The 24,918-nt window shown below is 44.0% G+C and overlaps 1 protein-coding gene across 1 annotated transcript in view; it reads right to left on the reverse strand.

The window, feature by feature from the left end:
- LOC144784639 (macrophage mannose receptor 1-like) overlaps positions 1–24,918 on the reverse strand; it is a 949,320-nt gene that overhangs the window by 807,716 nt on the left and 116,686 nt on the right. Inside the window, exon 6 of the mRNA XM_078663568.1 lies at positions 17,987–18,133. Within this exon, the coding sequence (XP_078519694.1) occupies positions 17,987–18,133 (147 nt within the window). The remainder of the gene's footprint in view (positions 1–17,986; positions 18,134–24,918) is intronic.

A 24,918-nucleotide genomic window follows, 5' to 3' on the forward strand; every position in this document is an offset into this window, starting at 1 on the left:
GCTGACTCCGTGAGTTTCAATTCAAACATTTTATTCCTTTGCTCAGTTTCTGCTCAGACGCGTTTCGGCGGACTCCTCCCGCCTTGTTCACTAACAAATGCATGCTAACATCAAGGTTATATATACATAAGCACATTGTCAATGATTGGGTAGGCTCAACTTTTGCTAATGGCAGTTGCTATAGTTACATGGTTACACCCAAAGTGATGACGCTGCCTACATACATGACTTGCACATTTCAGCATCATAGAAGTCTTTCTACTGTTACTGTTGATTTCACATATAACAGAATTGTGCGGCATATTTAAACAATATATTTTGTGCTTAAATTATAATATGTGATTAATTGTGTCTAACATTGTGTGAAAACGAACATTCAAAACTCCCTCCTTCCACCGATTACTAGTACATGTGTGTCAGGCAAAAATGACAGCGAATCCCGTGTGCTCCTACAAACAGTGTAGACATGTCTGCTCATATAAGCACAGTGATTGGGTTGGCGCTGTAACCTCATTATTGCGAGATTCCTTGGCGCGCTCTGAAGGGTTTGCCGAACACGCTTACTATCCTGACTCGGTGATTCCTAAAGTAGACGGTACGTGCGCCCTGTCTGGCCCTTAATCTTACCGCAGTTTAACTAATGTTTTAAGATTAATGCTCCTGCTAAGAATGAGATAGCGAGCGGGACCTGCCACTATTTTATTCCATCTCATGTACTGCTAGATAATGGGGGGTGCCTATTGTCTGGCATGGCTTGAAATGTTCGGTGCAATGTTTTGTGTCATCTCCCTATAGTGACATTTATGTGCGCAGTGTATTTACAGTGATACATTTAAATGCAATTGTTCTAGGGTACTCGGGAAAGTGGAAGCGGGCAGAATGCATCGAAGTGTTTACTTAAATGTGGACACTAAGGGCTTCATCCGCATTCAAACCTGAAGGGATCTTGGAGTTCAAGAGAACTATATATCTTGACTCCAGGCGGCGTAACGCAAGTTTTCGATTTCCTCCTCTCGGGCTCTTGGGGATGCTGTCTATAACAAAATATGTTAGACCATCTGCATTGCCCCCATGGGACTCATGAATGTGTCGCGCCACTGGGTATGCTTGGTCCAGATTGGCAATCGCCCTCAAGTGTTGCAGAATCCTCACATGGACGGGGTGAATAGTAGACCCTACATATCTTTTGCCACATTGGCACGTCAAAACGTACACAGCAAACTCGGTTTTGCATGTGAAGTGTTCCCTTAAGGAATACTTTTTCCTTCTGAATGGTAATTGGACCTCAGTGGTATTGATGCCATGATTGCAGGCTTTGCATTTCATGCATTTTTTGAACCCCTTTTGGGACTGTAGCCAATTCTTTTTCTTTTTCAGAACTGGTGCATTACATACCAGGGTGTTGCGCATTGATTTGGCTTTTCTGAATGATATCAATGGACTCTCGCCTACCTCGCTCCCTATGGTAGGGTCGTTGTGTATTAAAGGCCAGTGCCTTTTTAGGATTTTTCGGAGGTTCGAGTGGTACCGGTTATAGCCTGTTATGAGTCTAGGGGGTTGTCTCGCCTGGCTCTCCATAACGGCTTCCTTCGCCACTGGGAATATTAAATCTTTTCTAGTCTTGGTGCTACACTTCACTTCTGCTTTCTTGCATGTTTCTGGTGTGTACCCATTCTGTTGGAGTCTCGAGAATAAATTCTTTTTAGCATTAGCAAGACCCTCAGTTGTGCTGCAATTACGTGTCATCCTGAGGCATTCTGCATATGGAATTGATTGTTTAAGAGAGGTGGGGTGGAAACTATGGGCATGCAAGATCCCATTACCGGCAGTTGGTTTGCGGTATGTGCGTGTTTGAATCCTTTCCTGTTCCACAAACAACTCTATGTCCAGAAATTGTATAGTTTCTGTGCTGGTGTTACAGGTAAATTTTAGATTTAAACCATTTTCATTCAATTCTTCTGTGAATCTCACAGCACTTTCCACATTGCCCTCCCACAAAATGAATATGTCGTCAATGAATCTGTTGTATACAACCACATTGTTTGTCATACTTTCTTTGTGCTGTACCCATAGTACCTGCTCCTCCCACCAGCCCATATGCAGATTCGCATAGCTGGGGGAGAAGCAAGTTCCCATGGCCGAACCTTGGACCTGTTTGTAATACAGTCTATCAAACATAAATGTGTTGTTAGTGAGACACCATTCTGTCATTTCCAAAAGCATTTGTGTGTGTTGAAACAAGCTTATGGGTCTCTTTCCCAAGAAATGTTTGATGGCGTTCAGGCCATCCTTGTGTCTAATGCTTGTGTATAGAGCTTGGACATCCAATGTCATGAGCACATAATCCTTCTTCCATTCAACATCGTATATTTTGGATAGGAAATCTCCTGTGTCCTTTACATAGGCAGGTAGTTTTTTGACTTCTGGTTGCAAAAAATGGTCAATGAAAATGCTCGTGTTCTCAAAAAGGCTCCCTATCACTGATATTATCGGCCTTCCCGGTGGTGTTTTGTCATCTTTGTGTATTTTCGGAATTAGGTACAATTGTGCTGTTACCGGATAATCGTTTTTCAAAAATTCGAACTCCTTTTTGCTCAAAAGCCCTTTGCCCTTCCATTTGTACAGGTCACAGTGGTATTTTTCTTGAATACCTACAATGTGCGTGGGGCTGATTCTTGTGTAGCATTCTCTGTCCTGCAGTTGACTCATTGCTTCTTTGTTGTACATTTCAAGGGGCCAGAGCACTATGTTTCCGCCTTTGTCGGACCATCTCACCACAATGTCTGACCTTGCCTTTATTTTCTCCATTAGGTCGTTGTATTTGCGTGTGTGATCCTGATTTTCCCAATATCTTTGTTTGGTACTAAAAATGGAAAGATCTTTGAGGTCTTAGGTGACACATTCGGCAAATAGATCCAGCCCATCTTTTGGCATTGTCGGCATAAACACTGATTTTGGTTTGAAACCAGTTTTGGTAGACTGATAGATGTCTATCTCTGAGCTCAAGGCTGCCCCACTTGGTGTGATACTTTCAGATTCATTTTCATTTTGCTGTTCAAGATCAATCATAACTTGTAGTGTTTCCATATTTTCCACATTTAGCCTTACGTTTTGTTCTTCTGAAGCTACAGTCTCAGAGGTGTTTTGATTTGAATTGGCGAAATATTTTTGGAGTTTAAGTTTTCGGACATATAAGAACAAGTCAATTCGTGTCTGGGCATAGTCAAAATTAGTGTTACTGCAAAATGTCAAACCTAGCGATAAAATTTCCACTTCCTGTGCTGACAGCTCCATGTTGGAAAGGTTTATAACTGTATTGTCTTTTTCCGTGCTCAGTATCTGCGTCTGTTTTGTCTATATTTTGGCTTGTTTTGTCTTTGTGCATCCTCTCCCCCACCTCCTGTTTTTTCTCCTCCTGCTTTTTGTTGCTGTTTTTGATTCTGATTCTGTTTCTTTTTCCCACCACCGTCTCCTCTGTTTTGTGGGTTCCGAGGACGTAGGGTTCTGAGGCGCTGCATCCTTAAAAAAGCCAGTTCTTGTGCTGGGGTTGGGGCTGGACCAGACATTGCAGAACTATGGTTACTTTCAGAGTCTGTTTCATATTCAGAGCTGACCTCCGTTTCACTCTGTTCAGCAGTTACACCTTTTCCTTCGTCTGTAGATACGGGTGGCTGCTTTCTTATTTGGTCAAATTTTCTCGCAAATGTATATATTCTTCCGTTTAGATAGTCGTTGCGGTCCCTCTGAAATTTTATCGCCTTCCTTTCTTTGATTTCTGTTTCAAGTTTCTCTAGCCTCAGTTTGATCTCATTCATTCTTTCTGCTATTCCTTCTTTGTTCTCTTTTGTGTCCAATTCTTTCAGTATTTCATCAATGCGCAATATCATTTTGGCTCTGTCGCTTTCCGCGAATTCTATGAGGATTTTCAACATATTCTCTGAAGACTTTGCGCTGTTATCGGCCCACTTCTGTAACATCAGGGGATCCGGGTCCTCATATGTCGGAGCCACCAAAATCCTTAGCCCTCGTGGTACTCTCCCTACATCCAGGTATCTACTCAGGGATTTCACTTCCCACCATTTGGACATCTCCTTTTTACGCATTTTTTCCAATTCGTTTAGTAATTTTTTGGTTTCATCTTTTTCAGTTGTTGGCACTTGAGTTTCTGTATTAGTTCTATCGCCTTTGCCCGTGTCTTTGTCCACAAACACATCCAGCGCCGCTGCCTCCCTTTCCCTTTCCCACTCAGCAGCCATACTGAGGAAATTCCGGGATAAGTATTGCGTTTGTACAAACTCACTGCCCGTGTGCTCTTTACTTCTTTGCACCGGGGCTCACTCTCCCTTTGAACCCAATGACTTTCGCCCGCTCCCTGTTACTCACAACGGGTCGCCCCTTACCTGGAAATCTCCAACTACTCTCCAGCGGTTGCAGATCTCCGGTTTGGTGCAAACTCCGTTGCTTTCTTCAAGTTACTCGGGTCCTTTTTGCATTCTGGTTCCGGGGGGCACTGTGTCTCTCTTTTCAAAAGTTCAACCATCAATTGTCCTTGTTGACTCAGTGCTGCCAAATCGAGTAGGGTCAACGTAGGGTTTTGTAGGACACAAAACCTGTTGTATTCATTACCATACCAAACTTCTGATGAAAGAAGGCGCTGACTCCGTGAGTTTCAATTCAAACGTTTTATTCCTTTGCTCAGTTTCTGCTCAGACGCGTTTCGGCAGACTCCTCCCGCCTTGTTCACTAACAAATGCATGCTAACATCAAGGTTATATATACATAAGCACATTGTCAATGATTGGGTAGGCTCAACTTTTGCTAATGGCAGTTGCTATAGTTACCTGGTTACACCCAAAGTGATGACGCTGCCTACATACATGACTTGCACATTTCAGCATCATAGAAGTCTTTCTACTGTTACTGTTGATTTCACATATAACAGAATTGTGCGGCATATTTAAACAATATATTTTGTGCTTAAATTATAATATGTGATTAATTGTGTCTAACATTGTGTGAAAACGAACATTCAAAACTCCCTCCTTCCACCGATTACTAGTACATGTGTGTCAGGCAAAAACGACAGCGAATCCCGTGTGCTCCTACAAACAGTGTAGACATGTCTGCTCATATAAGCATAGGGATTGGGTTGGCGCTGTAACCTCATTATTGCGAGATTCCTTGGCGCGCTCTGAAGGGTTTGCCGAACACGCTTACTATCCTGACTCGGTGATTCCTAAAGTAGACGGTACGTGCGCCCTGTCTGGCCCTTAATCTTACCGCAGTTTAACTAATGTTTTAAGATTAATTCTCCTGCTAAGAATGAGATAGCGAGCGGGACCTGCCACTATTTTATTCCATCTCATGTACTGCTAGATAACGGGGGGTGCCTATTGTCTGGCATGGCTTGAAATGTTCGGTGCAATGTTTTGTGTCATCTCCCTATAGTGACATTTATGTGCGCAGTGTATTTACAGTGATACCTTTAAATGCAATTGTTCTAGGGTACTCGGGAAAGTGGAAGCGGGCAGAACGCATCGAAGTGTTTACTTAAATGTGGACACTAAGGGCTTCATCCGCATTCAAACCTGAAGGGATCTTGGAGTTCAAGAGAACTATATATCTTGACTCCAGGCGGCGTAACGCAAGTTTTCGATTTCCTCCTCTCGGGCTCTTGGGGATGCTGTCTATAACAAAATATGTTAGACCATCTGCATTGCCCCCATGGGACTCATGAATGTGTCGCGCCACTGGGTATGCTTGGTCCAGATTGGCAATCGCCCTCAAGTGTTGCAGAATCCTCACATGGACGGGGTGAATAGTAGACCCTACATATCTTTTGCCACATTGGCACGTCAAAACGTACACAGCAAACTTGGTTTTGCATGTGAAGTGTTCCCTTAAGGAATACTTTTTCCTTCTGAATGGTAATTGGACCTCAGTGGTATTGATGCCATGATTGCAGGCTTTGCATTTCATGCATTTTTTTAACCCCTTTTGGGACTGTAGCCAATTCTTTTTCTTTTTCAGAACTGGTGCATTACATACCAGGGTGTTGCGCATTGATTTGGCTTTTCTGAATGATATCAATGGACTCTCGCCTACCTCGCTCCCTATGGTAGGGTCGTTGTGTATAGATATATATATATATGTATGTATATGTATATATATATATATATATATATATATATATATATATATATATATATATATATATATTGATACCCCTCGGTTCCTTTTCAGAATTTGCAGCGCTCTCTCGCTGGTTCGTAAATCGCTGCGCCAGAACCACGCCGCATTTAAATCCACAACCAATTCCCCCAGCTGGGAGAAAAACGGGATGAACTCGCGTTTGTCTTCACATATGTGCTTTTTTATTTAATCCTCACAGCATGGAGTTTCTCAAGCAGGCAGGCTCAAATCTACACATGTCGGGATAGCATATCCCTTGTTCACGATCAATTTGGCTCCAGGCTCTCAGTCTCAATATAGTGAGTCACATTATTACATCATTTCCTGTTTGATGATATTGTGGCCCTCGGCCTTCTGGATGATGTAGTTTTTTGCAATTTTGTTTATACATTTTTTTTATCCATCTGCATAGCTTATGTCCTTCTGCTGCAACTGCCCTTTCCAACGCTGTATTGGGTGTTGTGATTGGTGCTGTGGTTACTGAGATTACCCGCCTCAAAGATTTGGGCTCTCTCTTAATAATATTAGTATGGATATGGACAAGAGGGGACAGATACATCCAATCAAATATAGGCCCTTATTGTTGCAGCACCCCTTGTTATAACTGTCTTTTAATGAGAGGGCCACCGCCTTATAAAAGTGCTACCCCTGTTTCCTTTATTCTTTGTTTATTTAAAAACACTCTCCCTGTTTTTACTTATCATGTATGTCTGTGCAAAGTCGCCCAGGACATGAGGCATGTTTTATGCTGTTTTACGCCGATTCAACATGTTGATGTTTATCACATGGTGGTAAATTTCATTCTTTTACGATTTTAACAAATAAAATAAAAGTATTTATGTGTGTATGTGAGAAGAAGAGTGAGATCGCTTATGAGGTGCTTAAGGAAGCTTCACATCAATCGCCTCAAGCCACACTTTGAGAGGTCAGAGCTCACCATGCTGTTAGTGCCAGATGGAGCAGAGGAAGAGGAAACTCTCCCTGATCTCTTGGCCTCCAAGGAGAAGGATTAGTTTGTGGAAGAAGTAATCCTTTTCCCCATTCTGACTCCAGAACAGCAGAGGGACTGCCGCCAAGCGTTGGAAGAGTACTTCCCTCTTTTCTCCCTCACTCCTGGGATTACCCACCTGTGTACCCATGATGTGGACACGGGGGATGATCTCTCTGACAAGAATACATCTTACAGATTGTCGGATAAAGTGAGGACCAGCATCAAGGGCAAAGTCTCTAAGATGAAGGAGTTGGGGGTGATAGAACACTCCAGTAGTCCCTGGTCCAGTCCTACAGTTCTGATGCCAAAAGATGCCTCAACGAGCACCATACCTGAGCTGAGGTTCTGTGTGGATTACAGAGGACTAAATGCTGTGACCAACACTGACGCTAATCCTATCCCTAGGGCGGATGAGCTCATTGACAGGTTAGGGGCTTCACAGTATTTAAGTAGCTTTGATCTAACATCAGACTACTGGCAGATTGCATTAACAGATGGAGCCAAGGAGAGGTGGGCCTTCTCCACTCCAAAGGGCCACTATCAGTTTAGGGTGATGCCATTTGAATTAATGAGCACCCCTACCACCTTCCAGAGGCTGTGAACCAGGTCCTTGCTGGTTTGGAGGCCTTCTCAGCTGCCTACCTTGATGACATAGCTGTCTTCAGTAGCAGTTGAGAGGACCACATCTTTCACCTCTGGGGAGTGCTTCAGGCCCCACTACAGGCAGGCCTTACTATCAAGGCCAGAAAGTGCCAGATAGGGCAGGGGTCTGTGGTGTACTTGGGACACCTGGCGGGCAGGTGCAACCCCTTCAGGCCAAGATAGAAACTATCATTGCCTGACAGTTGTCCAAAACTCAGACTGAGGTCAGAGCATTCTTAGGCCTCACTGGGTACTATAGGAGGTTTGGTAAGGGTTATGGCACCATTGTGGTCCCCTTAGCTGAGTTGACTTCGAAGAAGCAGCCCAGAAATGTGATTTAGATAGAGGCATGCCAAAAAGCATTTGACTTCCTGAAGCAAGCCATGTGCACAGCTCCTGTGCTCAAGGCCAGTGACTCCTCCCAGGAGTTTATCATCCAGACAGATGCCTCAGAGCATAGTATAGGGACAGTACTTTCACAGCTCAATGAAGAGAGTCTGGACCAACCTATAGCCTTCATCTCTAGGAGATTACTCCCCATGGAACAGAGGTGAAATTAAATAGAAAGATAAGCTTTGCCGTGGTCTGTTCACTGAAGTAGTCGAGGCCATACCTGTTTGGCAATCACTGCCTGGTTCAGACAGACTACAGAACCCTCAGTTGGCTCATGCAAATGAAGGGTAAGAATCCAAAATTGTTGAGGTGGTCCATTTCCCTACAGGGTATGAACTTCAGGGTAGAACACAGATCAGGAGTAGATTACACCAATGCTGATGGTCTGTCCAGGTTTTTCAGCCTTAGAGATAAGAACTCCCTAGAGGTTGGGTAGCTCTCCCCACTTTCAGCTGGGGGGGGGTGACATGTGTTGGACCTGTCAACCTTAGGGTGGTCATTCCCCCAACTTATTGCGTATTGTCTCCCAATGTTGCTGTATATTTTTGTTTGCCTTAGGACTCTGAGCACATTACCACTGCTAACCAGTGCTAAAGTGTATGCGCCTCTCCCCTAAAACATGTTGACATTGGTGTATACCGGATTGGCATATTTAGTTTACTTATAAGTGCTTTGTAAAGTGGTATACCATATACCCAGGGCCTGTAATCCAAATGCTACTAGTGAGCCTGCAGCACTGCTTGTGCCACCCACACAAGTAGCCTTTCAAACCTATCTCTGGCTTGCCATTGCAGGGCCTGTGTGTGCAGTTTACTGCCACTTCGACGTGGCATTTAAAACCCCCAGCCAAGCCTTAAACTCCCCTTTTACTGCACATAAGTCACCCATAAGGTAGGCCCTAAGTGACCTAAAGGTGCCAGGTACTGTGTAGCTAAAAGGCAGGACATATACTTTTAAGTTGTATATGTCCCGGCAGTGACAAACAGCTAAATTATTTTTTCACTGCTGTGAGGCCTACTCCTTCCACAGGCTAAATTTAGGGATTCTTCAAAATACCTTTTAAGCTGTATTTCCTGATTGGAAAGGAGTAGCTACTTCATGTTTAATATCTTTGGATTGATGGTAATTAACCCTTTTTAGTGGTGAAGTTGGATTTGACACTACTATTATAGAAATACCGCTTTTCAGAAGTGTACATTTCTGTGGTATAAATTTTGCTCTGTGTGCCTGCAGCCTGTCTCCAATACACATCTGGACTGGGTGACAGCTACACTTTGTGCATTCCCTCCGGGCAGTCCCAACACAGGAAGGGCTGGGTATGACAGGGGATTCATCTATATTCAGCTGTATACTGATAACCTACCTGAGCAGGAAGGGGGAGAGGGGGCTTATACTCACATCTGAATAGGATATGTCCTTCCTCACACAAAGGGACTGACTACTACCCACACGTAGCCTGGCAGACAGGACTGGGGTGAAGGGGTCCTTGTGCACTACAGAGGAATCTTTTGAATTCTCCCCCTACATCAAAGTCACTTTTGGGTATAAGTACTAGGGCTTTGTCCCTATCAAATCAGTACACTACTTAACTTGGGAAGAACTCTGTTGGAGTAAAGGCTGCTGTGCTGAAATGATTGGCACCTTGTTGTGACTGACTGCTCTGAGGAACTGCTTCTCTGCTTTGCTGAGCTGCCCTGCTGCCTGCTGATCTCAACCCTGCCGAGGACAAGGAGTGCAACCATTTCCCTTGAACCCGGAGGGACTCCAGGGGCTTGCTGGCGTGCCTTCTGTTTTTCTGAAGTCTCAGGGACACAAAAGACTTCCTGCTGGTGCTGCTTGGCCCTGCCATCTGTGAGTCCTACCCTTGCCTTTGGGTCCCCCTCTGGTCCTGGTCCTCAGCGGTAGGTCTGCAGCTGATTTCTTCTAAAATCGGCGCATTGCTTCAACTGAGCGAGAATTTCCGGTGCATTGGCCGCCTATGCAGAGGCTGCTTGACAATGAAGAATCCACAGCCTGCGCGGCTCGGCGGTAACACAGAGGCTGCTCGATGACTCCGCTTTCCATTCATTTCAACAGTCGATGAGGGCGCGGATCCCCTCCTTGTGGCTAGGCGACGATGCAGTGAACTCTTGACACCAAAGAAAGCTCCATCCAAGGTATTTCTTAAGGCAAACCTATCTGGGTCATGTAGCCAGCCTGCCCACCATCGCAGTGGGACTGAACTTTGAATTGCACTGGACCCTCACAACCTCAAATAACCTTTGGACAGTTAGTGACTTCTAAGCACAGTTTTCACATTTAATCTTTAAAGATTCATACCTTTACGTATACTTATTGAATTTTTTGTTGTTTTGGTGTTGTATAAATCAGATATATATTCTCTATTTTCTAAATCTGTGTGGAGTTTTTTTCTAGTGTTTTCATTAATTTACTGTAATTTAAGTGTTACACTAATACGTTACATGCTGCCTTGCCACCTAAGTTAAGCCTACCTGCTCCGTCACAAGTTACAAGAAGGTGAGCACAGGTTAATTTAGGGTGAATATCTGACTTACCCCGACTAGAGTGGTGGTCCCTACTTCGACAGGGTGCAAATCTCTGCCTAATAGAGACCCCATTTCTAAAAGTGTGGAAGCAGGACACAGCCTATTTAAGTGTAGCTCGGGTTGGACCGAGCACCTCCCTCCCATCCTGCCAGTGATGGCTTATCCAGGCACCTCTAAGCTCCCCATTGCGAGTGGCTGTCTAGGAGGAATACACAAAGTCTAACTGTCACAAACACCTAGTCATGTGACTGAGAGACAGGCTGCAGGCACCATATGACTAAGGCAGGAACATTTCAACTTTTCAACTTTCTGAATGGGGCCTTGTCAAAATTGAAATTTAAAATCCTACTTCACCATAAGTTAGGATTTTCTATTACAATTCAATGGCAACAAATAGGACTGGTTACCTGCACCTATTTGGAAATTACACTTATAAAATTTAATAAGGTAACTCCAATGTTATCTTATGGGAGAGCTAGGTCTTGGAGAAGTGAAACATGACCTTATGATATTTTCACTACCAGGACATGCAAAACTTAAAAGTACATGTCCAACTTTTTAAGTACACTGCACCCTGCCTGTGGGTTGTTTAGGGCTAAGCCCAAGGGTGACTTATATGCAAAAGGTTTATTTTGTGAGGTCGAATTTGCAGTTTAAAACTGTACAGACACACACTGCAATGGCAGACATGAGATATGTTTACAGTACTACTTAAGCAGGTGGCAAAAGCAGTGTTTCAGGCCCACTCGTAGCATTTAATTTGCATGCCCTGGATATAGGTTGTGCCACTTTACTTTGGACTTACAAGTAAATTAAATATGCAAATTGGGTATAAGCCAATTTGAGCACAAGCACTTTAGCACTGGTTATCAAACATCTGAGGATGACCCTGCAGAAAGGGCCAAGTCCAACAGGTAACTTACCTGCAATTGGTACAATAACTGGCTTTCTGTTTGGAGTTGCAAGTGCCAAGAGGTCTGAGCACTGAGAATGGTAACTTTGGATTCCAATAAGATAGGAGAACCAACATCTATAGTTCCCTGAAGCTAAAATCATTTTTGCTCAAGTGCAACAATGCCTGCAAACTGGCAAAAGAATTCCTGCATGCTAGCACAACACTTTTAGCACTGGTCAATTCCAATGATGTGGGGTTGTGTGATTAGGGGTCAATTCTGAAGACAAAATGCTAGTTGCGTGGTCTACTACAATGTTGATAATATTTGCAGGATAGTGAAAGGGAAGTATGCCATAACTGATACTGAAGTTAGCCAATGGCTGAAATGAGCTGATGCATTGTCCCTTTTAGCGTGCTCGAGTGGGTTAGAGAAAATTTTGAACAACACAAATACAGACATATAGATGGAGTGTGACTTAAAACCCCTGTAAGTGACTGTGTAATACACATAATTTTAGGAACATTTAAAGATCTTGAGTAATAAAGACCTAAAAAAAAAAAAAGTTTTGAGATGGAAGGAATTTACAACAGCATTGGCAGGAGACAGGAACTGATATAGATGGAATGTAGGCTGGTTTGCCCTCAGTCTCCAAGCACAAAGGCAACACTAAAGTAATTATAAAGTACAAACAACAAAAACCACTGGCACTGAACAGAACTACCTTGTGTGCGGATGTGCTCATTGTGAGAGAGCAATATGCAGTTATCAAACTGATGTTAACCAGTGGCTGAAGTAGGCTGACCCATTGTCCTATGCTATGTGCTGTAATGGTTGAAAGTAAAATGAGAATGACACAAGAACAGACCAAAGAAAGAGAGGTGGGTGAAGTTCCCTTTAGGTAAGTATATTATACATAACATTTTAGTAAAACCAAAAGGTCTGGGCAAATGTCAGACTCAGTAATGACTACGTGCCTCATCAAGTCCTTTGTCCTAATTTTAAAATAAGAATGGAGAATATGTTGAAGCATTTCTCCCCATTGCTTCAACCCAACTTGTTGTTACGCTCTGGCTTCCTTCACATAATGCCATTGAGCCTAGGAACTTTTTCGCTTTATCTTTGTAAAGTGAATTTAATCCATATATTAATAATTTCTCTGTGGCAGTTTGTATTTTTAACATTTTTGATGGCACAGGGGCATATTGTTATGGAACCCCTACATTTGATTTGGTATTTATCAAAACTTTGTCCAGAAATTATAAATGATGCCCTGCTCCAGCAAATCTGATTCACATTCCTTTCGCGGAAACATTTTCTGTGAAACATATGCTAAGTGCTAAGGTTTTCTTTTTGGGCACTACATGAGCAACCCTGCTGTTTCTAACGCCTTATACATTCAGTCTTCTCCTTGCAACAATATCTTGTCTGAAAGAATTCCTGCTTTGGTTGAGCGACCCCGAGCAACACCAGCAGTTCAATAAATAAATGGGCTAACACCCCTCCAGCATAGGGAGTGACTTTCCTATACCAAAGAACTTTGCCTCTCCCTGGGTGTGTTATTGGTGTACTGTTTCCCATATCACCCGAAGAAGAGAGAAACAGACCATTAGACACAAGGTTAACACTAAGAGATAAAAATAGGGGAGCACAGCACTTGCATAGGAGTCGACTTACGTCACTCTTACTGTTACCACTCTTTGTATACTCGACTGTCATTTGGCAAATGTTGTAAAGCACTCCAATACCTTCGGGTCTGGCCAGTGCTATATAAAACTCCTAAATAAAAAAAAACTGCCGGCACAGGGGGTGAAACACCCCCTTCCCCTAGCAGTGAAAACAGCTGTTGCCCTCCAGGAAGGGTGATTGCAGGGTGTTCCCCAACAACCACCTCTTAAGAGCAGAAGATCCAAAGAGATTTGAAACAACTCCAGTGTAATAGGGATTAACTCCCCTTAACCTGACAGCCAAAAAAAAGGTTTAACCCACCCTCATCTCCAGGTTGATCAGCAATATGTTTGCACCCATTTCCCCTCACCCCTTCTCCCCCTTATCCCAGAGGAGACGAAAGCACCACTGGACACCAGTGAGAAAATACATGGGGGGGTTAACCTTAGGCACAGGGGACAACTTCCCCACCACACATGGCTTAGCCAGTCTTTTCTGTCCCTGACGAGGTGATCACTGGGGCGCCTGTCTATATGCTGTATGCCCACCTAGGAGAAGATGGGAAAGCACCATAGACAACTGGGATTCTAAATGGTTGAGCAGGTCTCTCCTAGCACAGGCCTGGCTCCACCAAATCTCCTAGTTGTTTTTCATTGAGGGGACATATTAGCACTTTCTCCATAAATCTGACTCCCTGCAGTGTGAAGACAACGAGGGAGATGTTGGGTAGAGGCTGGAGAAATGCCTGCCTTGTACTTGGAATCCCACCATCGCATTCAGTGGTTTTTTTGTACCTTAAATAAAAATGATGTTTAGTGAGCATGGGCTAACTCAGACACCCCCTCTCCCACACCCAAAGGAGGGGGTGCCGAGGCTACCACCCTGATCTGCTCAGACAGAGGAGCTGAAATGCAGGTAGTGGGTACTGTCCACAGCATAAAACTCCTTGTGCTAGGAAAGCCAGCTATTCACTCCTTATGTTCTTGACCAAAAATGAGGCCCATTGTCTGCGGGACCATTTCAGCTCACTGAGATTGACAGATAGGAGCCCCCCACCCCCACCCCCCACCACCTGATTGCCCTCCGCTATAGTACCACTTCCAAAAGGATTCCTGCTCCTGAATTCTGGAGGACTGAAATGCCTAAATCAGCATACTTTTGGTAGGGCATCAATACCCTCCTCAAAAGAAGGCATGTATCTCTCAGGCTGTGCCCAAAATTTGTAATTAAGGTCCCCTTGCAGAGCAGATTAGGGTGCTACCCCCTGAATCTGTACTCTGGAGAAATTGAGACCCATTATGAACAAGAGATCGTGTATTTTCTAAAAGTAGGGCATGATTTTGTCCTATGCAATGTGGTCCAGTATCTGAGCTGCCTGCCATTTATAGCACACAACATTCAATATCAGACCACAGATATGGGTGGCCATGTCACAATCGAGGCATACAGTTAAACCTTGAGTTCACATTTGAAGAGTTTTGGATTTTCTATTTGCCATTGACATTTGAAATGCGGTATAGTTTTGTCCCTCGTTCTGAACAGCCTACAGGAATTTCTAGCATCTCCACACCTTTCTGGAGAGTAGGAATCCTCGAAAATCTAAGGAAGTGTGAATTGTAAGCGATATAGAAGCAAACTTTCCTTAACCATATTGTCTAGCAAGCCTCAAATATTAATGAAAAGCAGTCAAATCTCACAGTTACATAGTGGTGAACCGAGGAATTCGATGGGAATGGAAAACATCTTACCATCCAGCATGTACACCCCGCTACTTACAGAAACATTATCAAATATATGCAAGAAGACCTGTTGTACCGTACAGTACAGAACCACAACTAACTCCTGTTATTGATTGCTTGAGGAAAGGGCGATAGTAAACGTGAAGGGTGCCAAGTGTCTTCTCGAGAGAGTTCTAAAGTGGAGGAAAAGTGTGGTAAGGCATATCATGGAAATTCATGAACAATTCACATAAGCTAATGCACTCAATTGGCTACATTTCATGAACATGATCAGAAACAAAATACATCAATACCAATAAGTTACTTTAAGGAACAACCTCACAGCTTAATAATTATTTATCCATAATTTTCGAACCGAAAGAAAAAAGGAAATATGACAGTCATCTCTATTTTTTAATGTAAAAATTAGTGTGTACCACTTAAAAAAGACAAAGGAAGTAAACTGCCTTCCTGTATCAGTTTCATTTAGTTAGAAGAACTATCTGAGAACACTGCACAACTTCTCCCTATGTGTGACAAATTATTTCTAAGAGATACATCGATTTCCTGCAGCATTTTTCTCTCAAAGCAAATAACAGACATATCAAATGCATTCGTAAAACACATGTTCACCCCAAAAGGTATCTTGGTGCTGAGATTACCGATCTGTATTTTTACCCATCTTAATGGTACGCATTTTATAGAGCTCAGAAGAATGAGAGGCTGCATGGACCCTCCGTGATCACACAGGTCCCTGCATAGATGCATTTTTCCTTTAAGACTCTAGACCAGACATATGCAATGCAGAGGCGGAGGAGCGTCGCCCCACTGCTTTGAAGCAGTGAAAGAAAGGAAACATAAAATGATAATAACTCGGGGTTATTATCAATTTATGTTATCATGCTGTAACAGGCGGGGCATGGCTGCTCCCATGACAGAGGAGCAGGGGGAAGAGTGGTTTGCCCACTCCAAGTGCACATGAACGTTTGACTGGTCCTCTGGGCCGGCCAAACATTAATGTGCACTTTGCATGTTCTCCACGCAGGCTGCATTACAGCATGTATGGAGAACATGCCCAGACTCCCAGTCCCTGTCTGAGTGCCGAACCATAGCACGCAGATCAATCACAATGCTGCATTACAGCATTGTGATTGGTCAGGGAAGCCTGGGTGCTTACCAAGCCCAACGCTGCATTGCAACGCTGTGATTGATCAGGGAAGCTTGGGTGTGCCATTTGGTTCTTGTTCCTGGCCCTAGTCCGGCAGAGCTGAGACGAAGGACAAGGCGATAAGGCAAGTGGTTTTAAAGAAAAAAATGTTTACAATCTCCTTCCCCAGTTGCTCCCCCGCACCCATCCCCCACCACCCTCGATCTGTGACGGCTGCCACTGATGCAATGTAGGTTTGTTTCAGAACATATAGGTTTATAGGGGGTACATATAAGGCTGCTAGTTACTTGGGAGTACAAACACATGCTTAAAGTAAAGTAGGAAAATCCCAGTTGTATCACGGGTCCACAAAGAGGAATAATAGGGGTGATAACACGAGTTAAACAAGGACAGCAGGGCAGACAAGTTACTAATATGGGATATAGTGAGACTGGAAAAGTGCTAGGGGCATAGATAAGTAATCTCCAGTGCAGGGCACATAAATGTGTGAAAATGTACTTACAAAATATTTAAATAGTATGCCAACGGGGTACAGGGGTGCAGCTATCAATTTGATATTTATGTATTTTTATAAAGCGCGAACATTCGCTCCCAGGGGAGCATCTTGGCGCTAAGCTTGCGAACAGTAGGTTGATGAAAAATGAAGCAGGTGAAAGGATGAGACTAAATGGCTGCCAGTACGGAGGTATCTGATTGTTTGTACACCCATGTCTTGAGGAGTTTTCTGAAAAGACCCTCCTTTTCAGTCAGTCTGAGGCTAACTGGTAGGTTATTCCATGCCTTGGCTGCCAAGACAGTGAAAGTTTTCCCACCCTTGGTTTGATATTTAAATCTGGGAATCAGGATGAGGTTTGTCCCAGATGATCTCAGACATCGCGGAGGATTATAACGCACAAAACGATGTGTAAAGTAGCGGGGACCTGTGTTTTGCATAGATTTAAAAACGGTAAGAAGCAATTTAAAAAGAATTCTTTTGTGCAATGGGAGCCAATGCAGAGCTCTTAATGCTGCTGAAGCTGATGTATCAGCCACACAGTGGCTGCAGGGTGTAAAGTGTCAATGTATAAATCAAACACGTGTTTATATTAAAATTACGTTTTTTTTAAACAAAGGCATTCCCTAAAAAAACTAAAGTTAACATAGAGGTATGGTTGGCATATATTTTTAGTCATACAAAGTTAAGAAATTCTCACTAAAAAAATAGTATAGTTGCCATAAAACCTGCTTTTTTGAGCCTTCCACTCTTAGACAGATCTATACAAAACCTGCGAGGTCAAAACTAACTTCTCAAAAATAATTTTTTAGAACATTTCATGCAGATGTGACAGATGGTACCAAAGTTATTAGCGAAACAAAACTCTGACTTAACCAAACTACAGTCATGCTATACACCATTAAATATCAGCATAAAAAAGTTAAAGTGCAGCTATGATTACCAATTAAAATGGAAAAAACACTGAAATATTTAAGTGTTATGGTGAGGAGCCTGATGGAAAACTTGCACAACAGCAATGCAAACCATAATTTGTGTTATACTAGATTTGTGAATCCTGCACCCAATGACCAGCACTTTAGCGTGGAATTTGCTAAGCCCAAATACAAATATTGCTTTAAATATTATTGTATTGATGGGGAATTCCCCAAGGGGGCCCTCACAAGAGCCGGTGTCAATGTGCTAAAGAAAGCAAAAAATGCCTTTTCAATGGGATCTCCGACCTAACCATGACTACAGAAGCCCTATTATCATTCATCTTTTAAATAATTTACATATGTACCTGTAGGGAAAATTGCAGCAGTAGTTGTGGCATTTCCTTTTTTGCAGATATATCCGAGTTTCTGTAAACACTCTTTACTTTCCCATTTTGCTCCTTTACCAGGATTAAGGACAATGCAGGTTGTTCCAGGCTCAACAGAAGGACTTCCTTAATAAAAGAAAAATTCATGGGTTGAATGAGTAAAATTGTTCAAACCTAGGCTGCACATCTGTAAATTCTCATTTGATTGACAAGCATGCTGTACCGTATACTTGCATTATATCCTATTTTGTACAACCTAAAAGATTATTGTTACTGTTTTTCAGCTGAGGTGGAATGCACGTGAAAAGCTTATGCCCTTGCAGTACAACCAGTGTTGTATTGAAATTGTTACTTATGACACTTTTGCGTTGTGGGATGTGTCACCTTTTGGGTTTGGCCTCTCCCAAACGTTATGCCTTCCTCCGCCATTTTTTTTGCTGCTATCATGTTTTTGGCCTTATGACTCTGTGCACTTTACCACTGCTAACTAGTGCTAAGGTTTGTGTGCTCACTCCCTATAACATATTAACATTGGGTTACCTTATTGCATTTAATAAGTGATAACTTTCAATAATGCATTGGAACCGCACTGCACAATGCATCACTGTTGTAGGTCCTTGTATCACAACTCTGAAGAACCGCTGTTGAGTGTCGCATCCCTGACGCAGGACAACACAAAGCAAGCCATTATATACAGCATCCTAAATGACGACACAGGACCTCGCATCACAAGCCCTATCAACAGCTTCATCCGGACCGCAACTCCACAACACATCTTTCATATGAGACCCCACTTCTCAGACAGCAACTTCTTTAGAACTACAGCTGCATGATGCATCCTCAACTCAGGATCTTGCAACACTCCATAGCAGGGATTGAAAGTATTTTGTCCAGCGAGCCTAACTTGGACTCTGTATCCAGACTGCACTCCATTGCAATCTGCCTCAACTCGTGACTTTATCACAGTCTGGCACAACCAGATAACCACATTTGGTGCTTTCACCTCTTAAGCATTGTTTTCACTCAAATCTTTAAATTGGATATTGTCATTTTGGCCCCACAGAATTCATTAAATTGGATTCTATTTTTTTTAATTCATGTGGCATTTTTCTTGTGTCATGTTCTCACTTTATTACTGTTTGAAGTGCTGCTTAAATAACCAGAGGGTTAAACACAGGTTAATTTGGGGTTTCTTGTGACTTCACCCTGACAGGAATTGTGGATACTGTTTCACCCCGCCCAACCGGTAACTCAGTTTCCTACATGTGCTGATTAATATGGTAACAGGGATTGCCCTGGGACATTGCAATAAAATAAGCATATTGCACAGATAAAATGATCAGAGGATAAGGAAAACACATTGGTCAATCACTAAGAACAGATAAAGACAACATTTTCTTGTTCTCCTTGATGTTTCGTACTATAGGGGGTGCTTGAGAAAACTTCAGACTTTGTTTGATCAACCCATGGCATATCATGAATGTATACATTTTTGGGTATTAACCCTTTATTAGGTGATGGGGAGAGAAATAAGTCGCTCTACGGCTTTCACAACATTTACAATTTAAGCATATATTTGGACTATTTCCAACTTGCAGCTCTATAAGAAAAGCATGTAATTCCCTTGACTTCAATAGCAGCATCCCCTAACAAAAAAAACACTTGAAACTCTCCTTGTTCTTAAGCCGACCTCAAAGAAGCACCCTGTAGACATTTCTTTCGGCATGCATGCAGCTTGGAGCAGGCTTGTCAGCCTAGAAACCTTTTTCACTTTTTAGGAGAGGAGGTAGAGCATTGGAGGGGAAGAGTAGACTGGGATTTGCACCCAAAAATAATTTCTCCTTGAGGCATGCAATAAAGAGTAGTAACTTTAAAAAGCCTCCACATTTATCTATCTTTCCATGCGTGCTGCACTTTACAGCACACATACATTCTTGTCCCACATTTACCATTCTTGGAACAAGGCATTTCCCCTCCTCCAAACTACTGAGTGCAAGCTCAGGCTTCATTCTTTTAACTGCTCATTTGCCCACCATGCTAACACTCACCACACACTACAAACAGACCTTTCATCTCACATAAAATACAATACAGAATATACAGAAACAGGTTTTGGGTCATCCCTATTTAGCCAGTGGCTTCTATGGGCAAGCGTTCTTTGAGCAATGGAGACGATGGCACTATAAAGGAGAGGCGCAAGTGGGGAAAGGGAGCCCTGAGCACACCATCTAAGGGAGAAGCGCATGCTCGTCAAGGCTAGCATCACCCAGGTACAAAAGGGACGGCTCATGAAGTGTATAGATACTAAATGCAATAGAGACAATACATAATGCTGTGTTTTAGAAATGGGATCTCTGGTTGGCTAAGGCTTGCGCCAACGCCAGGTAGAGACCACCACTCTAGTCAGGGCAAGGGAGTTACATGCCAAAGATAACCCCTGCTCACCCTTTGGTAGCTTGGCAAGAGCAGTCAGGTTTATCCTGGAGGCAATGTGTAAAGCGTTTGCACACGCACACAGCAACAACATACCAGGCACACCACAAAAGGAACTCCACACAAGGCTATATCAAAAATAGCCTTTGTATTATAGCCTTTGTATTCTCATAACACATTAGAATAGTAATCACATCATATACATTGTGCCACCTGGCACTAGGTAATATCTGCAAGGGATTATATACACCTGACAGGGCCAACCGGACCACTGTCAGAACCATCACAAAGTGAACATAGTAAATATAGGACATATCATAAACGTACAACCAGTAATCACTGGCAAACACTGTACTCAGCATCATCCTGTAACATAAACCATATTATGCACAGTATCACATTTAGGCGTGAAATACATTCTGTGCCACCCTCACCAGCATAAACACATTATGCAATCATCTCATAAGTCTAAACGCATTAGACAATAACCCCACAGCATAAATCACCATATGCAAAACCTCATAACATAAACCACAGTAGAGGCATAAATCACAGTGCATAACTCTCAGGACATGAATTACATTTCCTAGCACAACATAAATACCATTAGGGCCTGGCGCCCTACAAACCTAACAGTCCCCCTGGCCAATTGGCCTTCTCAATGGGGCTCTAATGCCCTATGTCCAAAATGTCTAGGCTGCTGCCAAGGCAGCAGAATCCAAAGTGTGCCATTGCGCTGGGGCAGAGGAGTGCATCACACTCCTATCTCCTTTAAAATGCCCCCAAAGAAATGTGGCCTAATGTGATGTCAAACGTGGGTCTGGGCACTCACTATGCCCTCTGACCAATATGCAAAACGTGGTAGCTGCCCACGCTGGTGCAGCGCAGCTGAGAACACCAAGTGAAGGGGCCCTGGCACATCTGTGCCTCTTCAAATCAACTTGCCCCATCATTGCAGTTGCCCGCTGTCAAGCGGGGAAACTGTAACCATCTTTGCAAAGAGGCCTGGCACAATGGTGCCCTCTGGGCCCCCACGGGGCTTTTAAATAAACTTGCTCCCTTGTTGGAGTGGCCCACAATGGCGTGTCCGCTCAGAAAATAGGCTTTGACACTGGGAAAAGCACGGGCCCCTCTGGGCCCTCTAAGAACAAATGGCAACAACATTGGAGCGGCCCGCTCTCTGGTGGGACCGCCCCCCTCCACCGCCTCCGGAGCCCTAACTCACCGGCTCTGGGGGCAGGACTCTGTTCCAGCCTCTCTTCGCCCGGTCTCCTCTCTGCGGGGGTAAACTCTGCACTCCTCTGGCTGCGAGGGGCTTCCCTCCTCTCATGGGAGCCCCGCCGATCAACTGCCACACCTCTCCTCACTTCACCCAGGCCCCCTCCTGGGACCTGGGACTTCTACATGGAGCCTGCGAGGCTCCAGACAGATCTCCGGCCGGGACTTCACTACACGCGTGGCTTCCCCTTCCTCCCGGAAGCCACACCTACGGACAGGCACAGCCTTAACAGACTTCCTGCTTGTACCGGCGGAGGTGATTTTTAAAAGAAGAACACGGGGTAGTCTCCCGCAAAGGCAGAGAACGCGGGGTGGGCGATCGAATTAAAAATAAATATGAGGCGGCCATGTGGGGCGGGCACCCACTGTTTAAATGAGAGGGAAAATAAGAAGAACAGCGCTCCCAGGGCGCAAGTGTTCCCAGAAAGTCCTTAGAGGCCAAGGGGGCAATGCTGGGCCCAGGGAGGCAAGCCCTCGTGGCTATTCCTCCTGGGCCCCAGCAGCAGCACGCCCCTGCAGGTGGATGTACGACATTACAACGCATGCTTTTACATCGCATGCTTTTACAACGCAGTTTTTACAACGCATACCATTACAACGCATAGTGCTTTTGGGCGCTGGATAGTGAATAGTTTAATTTACTATTCCAACTCCAGTCCCCGTGGACACTAGGGAAGGTTATTGGATAGTAAATTAACCTATTCCCTATCCTAGAGCGCCCCCCAGCGCAATGCGTTGTAATGGTTTGCGTTGTAATGGTTGTGATGTAAAGGCACTGCGTGGTAAAAGTTGCGTTGTAAGTGATGTTTCCCCTGCAGGTTCAGCACCAGAAGAGAGAACATTTTCATGGAGTCCTCCCATACCATGAATTACCACTGACACACACTGATCAGGGAATCCCCAATGCTTTCCTATGGGAGGGTAGGCCAATTCCACCAATGTAACACAGAGAGTGGGATGTATGTCAGTACAACGCGATCTTTTAGTTCGCGGTACATGACAACGCGGGCATTACAACGCAAGTCGTTACAACGACTTGCGCTGTAGGTGCTGGATTTTGGAATATTATAATTTTATATTCCAACACCAGTCCACGTAACAGTAGGGAAGGTGTTGGAATATAAAATTACAACATTCCTTGCCCAACAGCACCATCCAGCGCAAGTCGTAGTAACGACTTGCGTTGTAATGACACCGTTGTAAAGTCACTGCGGTGTAAACACCGCGTTGTAAACGTTGTTTACCCAGAGAGTGCGCACACTTCACACTGGACCACAGTGCTAAAGTGCCTAGAGGCCTAAAACAACTAACACCATGTCACAAAAAAGTCTAGGAGAATGCAAAAAGTTTGGGGCCAAAAAGGGCAAAGACTAACACTGCCACTGCTGCCTCATGTGATGGGTCATGTGGGGCTGCAGTGGTTAAACTTGACCTTCCATAGTAATACTCAAAGCAAGCAAGATGCAGTGGGACTTGGTGAAGGTATTGATGTACTACGATGACCACAATCTCATTCCACTAAACCACGCTGGGTGACAGAGGGAAAACCAATTACCCCAAACAACAGCAGCTTGCATTTGAGACCAAGAGGGCACAGCCACTAGACCAGGAGCAAGAAATGGAAGGGGTGGAAACACAGGTTGGCAGACTTGAAAACCCTGCTCCAAAGCATGCAGCAGATCCTTGAGCCAATAGACCAGAATATGAATGCCCTTAGTTGTCAAATAGACAGCGTAACTTCAAGATTGGATAAGTGTTGCAAAGTCATCCTGTGCTTGGCACCCCCCAACTTTTTTGCTGAATGGTACTGGTGGTAACTGACTCTTACTGACCCTGGGCTCTGCCTAACCAGGGCCAGGGCCAATGCTATGCTGAAAGAGACACATTAGAATACAGTTAAAACACCTACATACACTAGGGTACTCAGTTGGTATGGTGGGGTACCCCTGTGATTGGCATGACCTGCCCTATAGGCCCCTAGTATATAATAGGGCAGGGGGAGTGAAACTACCTAGAAGTCCCAGGTACCCTAGGGCATGGCAGTTTAGAGGCCAACAACCCTTTTTAGGACTCGGCTTGGCAGCGCGCATGTGCTGTCTCTCCGAGACTTCAAGTAATCAGTATCAGGGGTGAAACTCCTGGGTACTTTCTCTTGCCGCTTGCCATTTGTTAACTGTGGATGGCTCTTCTTAGCAGGCTTTTGGTTGGCTGTGCATTCCATAAGTCACTTCCGTTTTATCAGGAAGCAGCACTGCCTAACCACAGTTATCCTCCGCTTTCATGTTTTAATTGTGTCAGAGGTGAACTCTTTTTAGTTTTTTTGCAGCCCAGCATGCTCACTTGCATACATTATTAGCATGGAGCTCGTCACGAGCGCTGCACTGTTAATTATACAAAATCAGCATGCACTCGTCATGATGCAAGTTTATACACACTCCGTTGTATTTTTATATTAATTTAAATATGTTTGTTTTTGTATGCGTCGACAGTTTAATATAAATAATGGCACATATTTCACATTTTTGAAGTGCCTGCTCCTTTAAATCCTGGCTTGCGTGCAGCAGCTGCGGTACTTTCACCCCGCCCTCTTCCCCCCTTTCCATGCTGGATTTGTCCAGGCCCCCGAAGCAGCAGCTCCTCGTCATCCCTGCGGCCATTGAACATGACAGCACTCTTTACAGTAAGTATCGCTAAGTAGGGCAACAGCTTGTTGTTACTTGGAGCCGGTTTATCAGCAATATCGGCCCCCAGTAACAAAAGCGCCAGAGCACTGTTATGTTTCCCAACAGCTACTGACTCCCCAGTGCACCGTAATTGTCAGGGCTTTCTTGCTGTTCCCAGTCCAGTCCTGTTTGTAAGGTTGACTCTGGAGTTAAGATGAAGTCTCAAAGCCAACAGCAAAGGTGATGGTGGTACGGGTGTTCTGAAGGCATGAACAATAGTCAAGCGGACATCAACTGACAGAAAAATCCTATGTGAACAGGCATGATGCAGCAAAAGGCAAATATCATGAGGAGAAGACAGATAACAACCCCTACCCACTTTGCAGCCGAAGAATGTGTGAAAGTGGCTTGAAACTTAAAACAAACATAAATATTCATCTAGCCCATGCAGCTTACCTGTAAATTCATTGACTTTTACAGAGGAAGTTTACGGGTCTGATCCAGTGGTCAAAATGGGCGGGATCGGCAGGGCACGGC

This window comes from Lissotriton helveticus, chromosome 10 (genome assembly GCF_964261635.1).
Source record: "Lissotriton helveticus chromosome 10, aLisHel1.1, whole genome shotgun sequence".
Taxonomy (NCBI): Eukaryota; Metazoa; Chordata; class Amphibia; order Caudata; family Salamandridae; genus Lissotriton; species Lissotriton helveticus.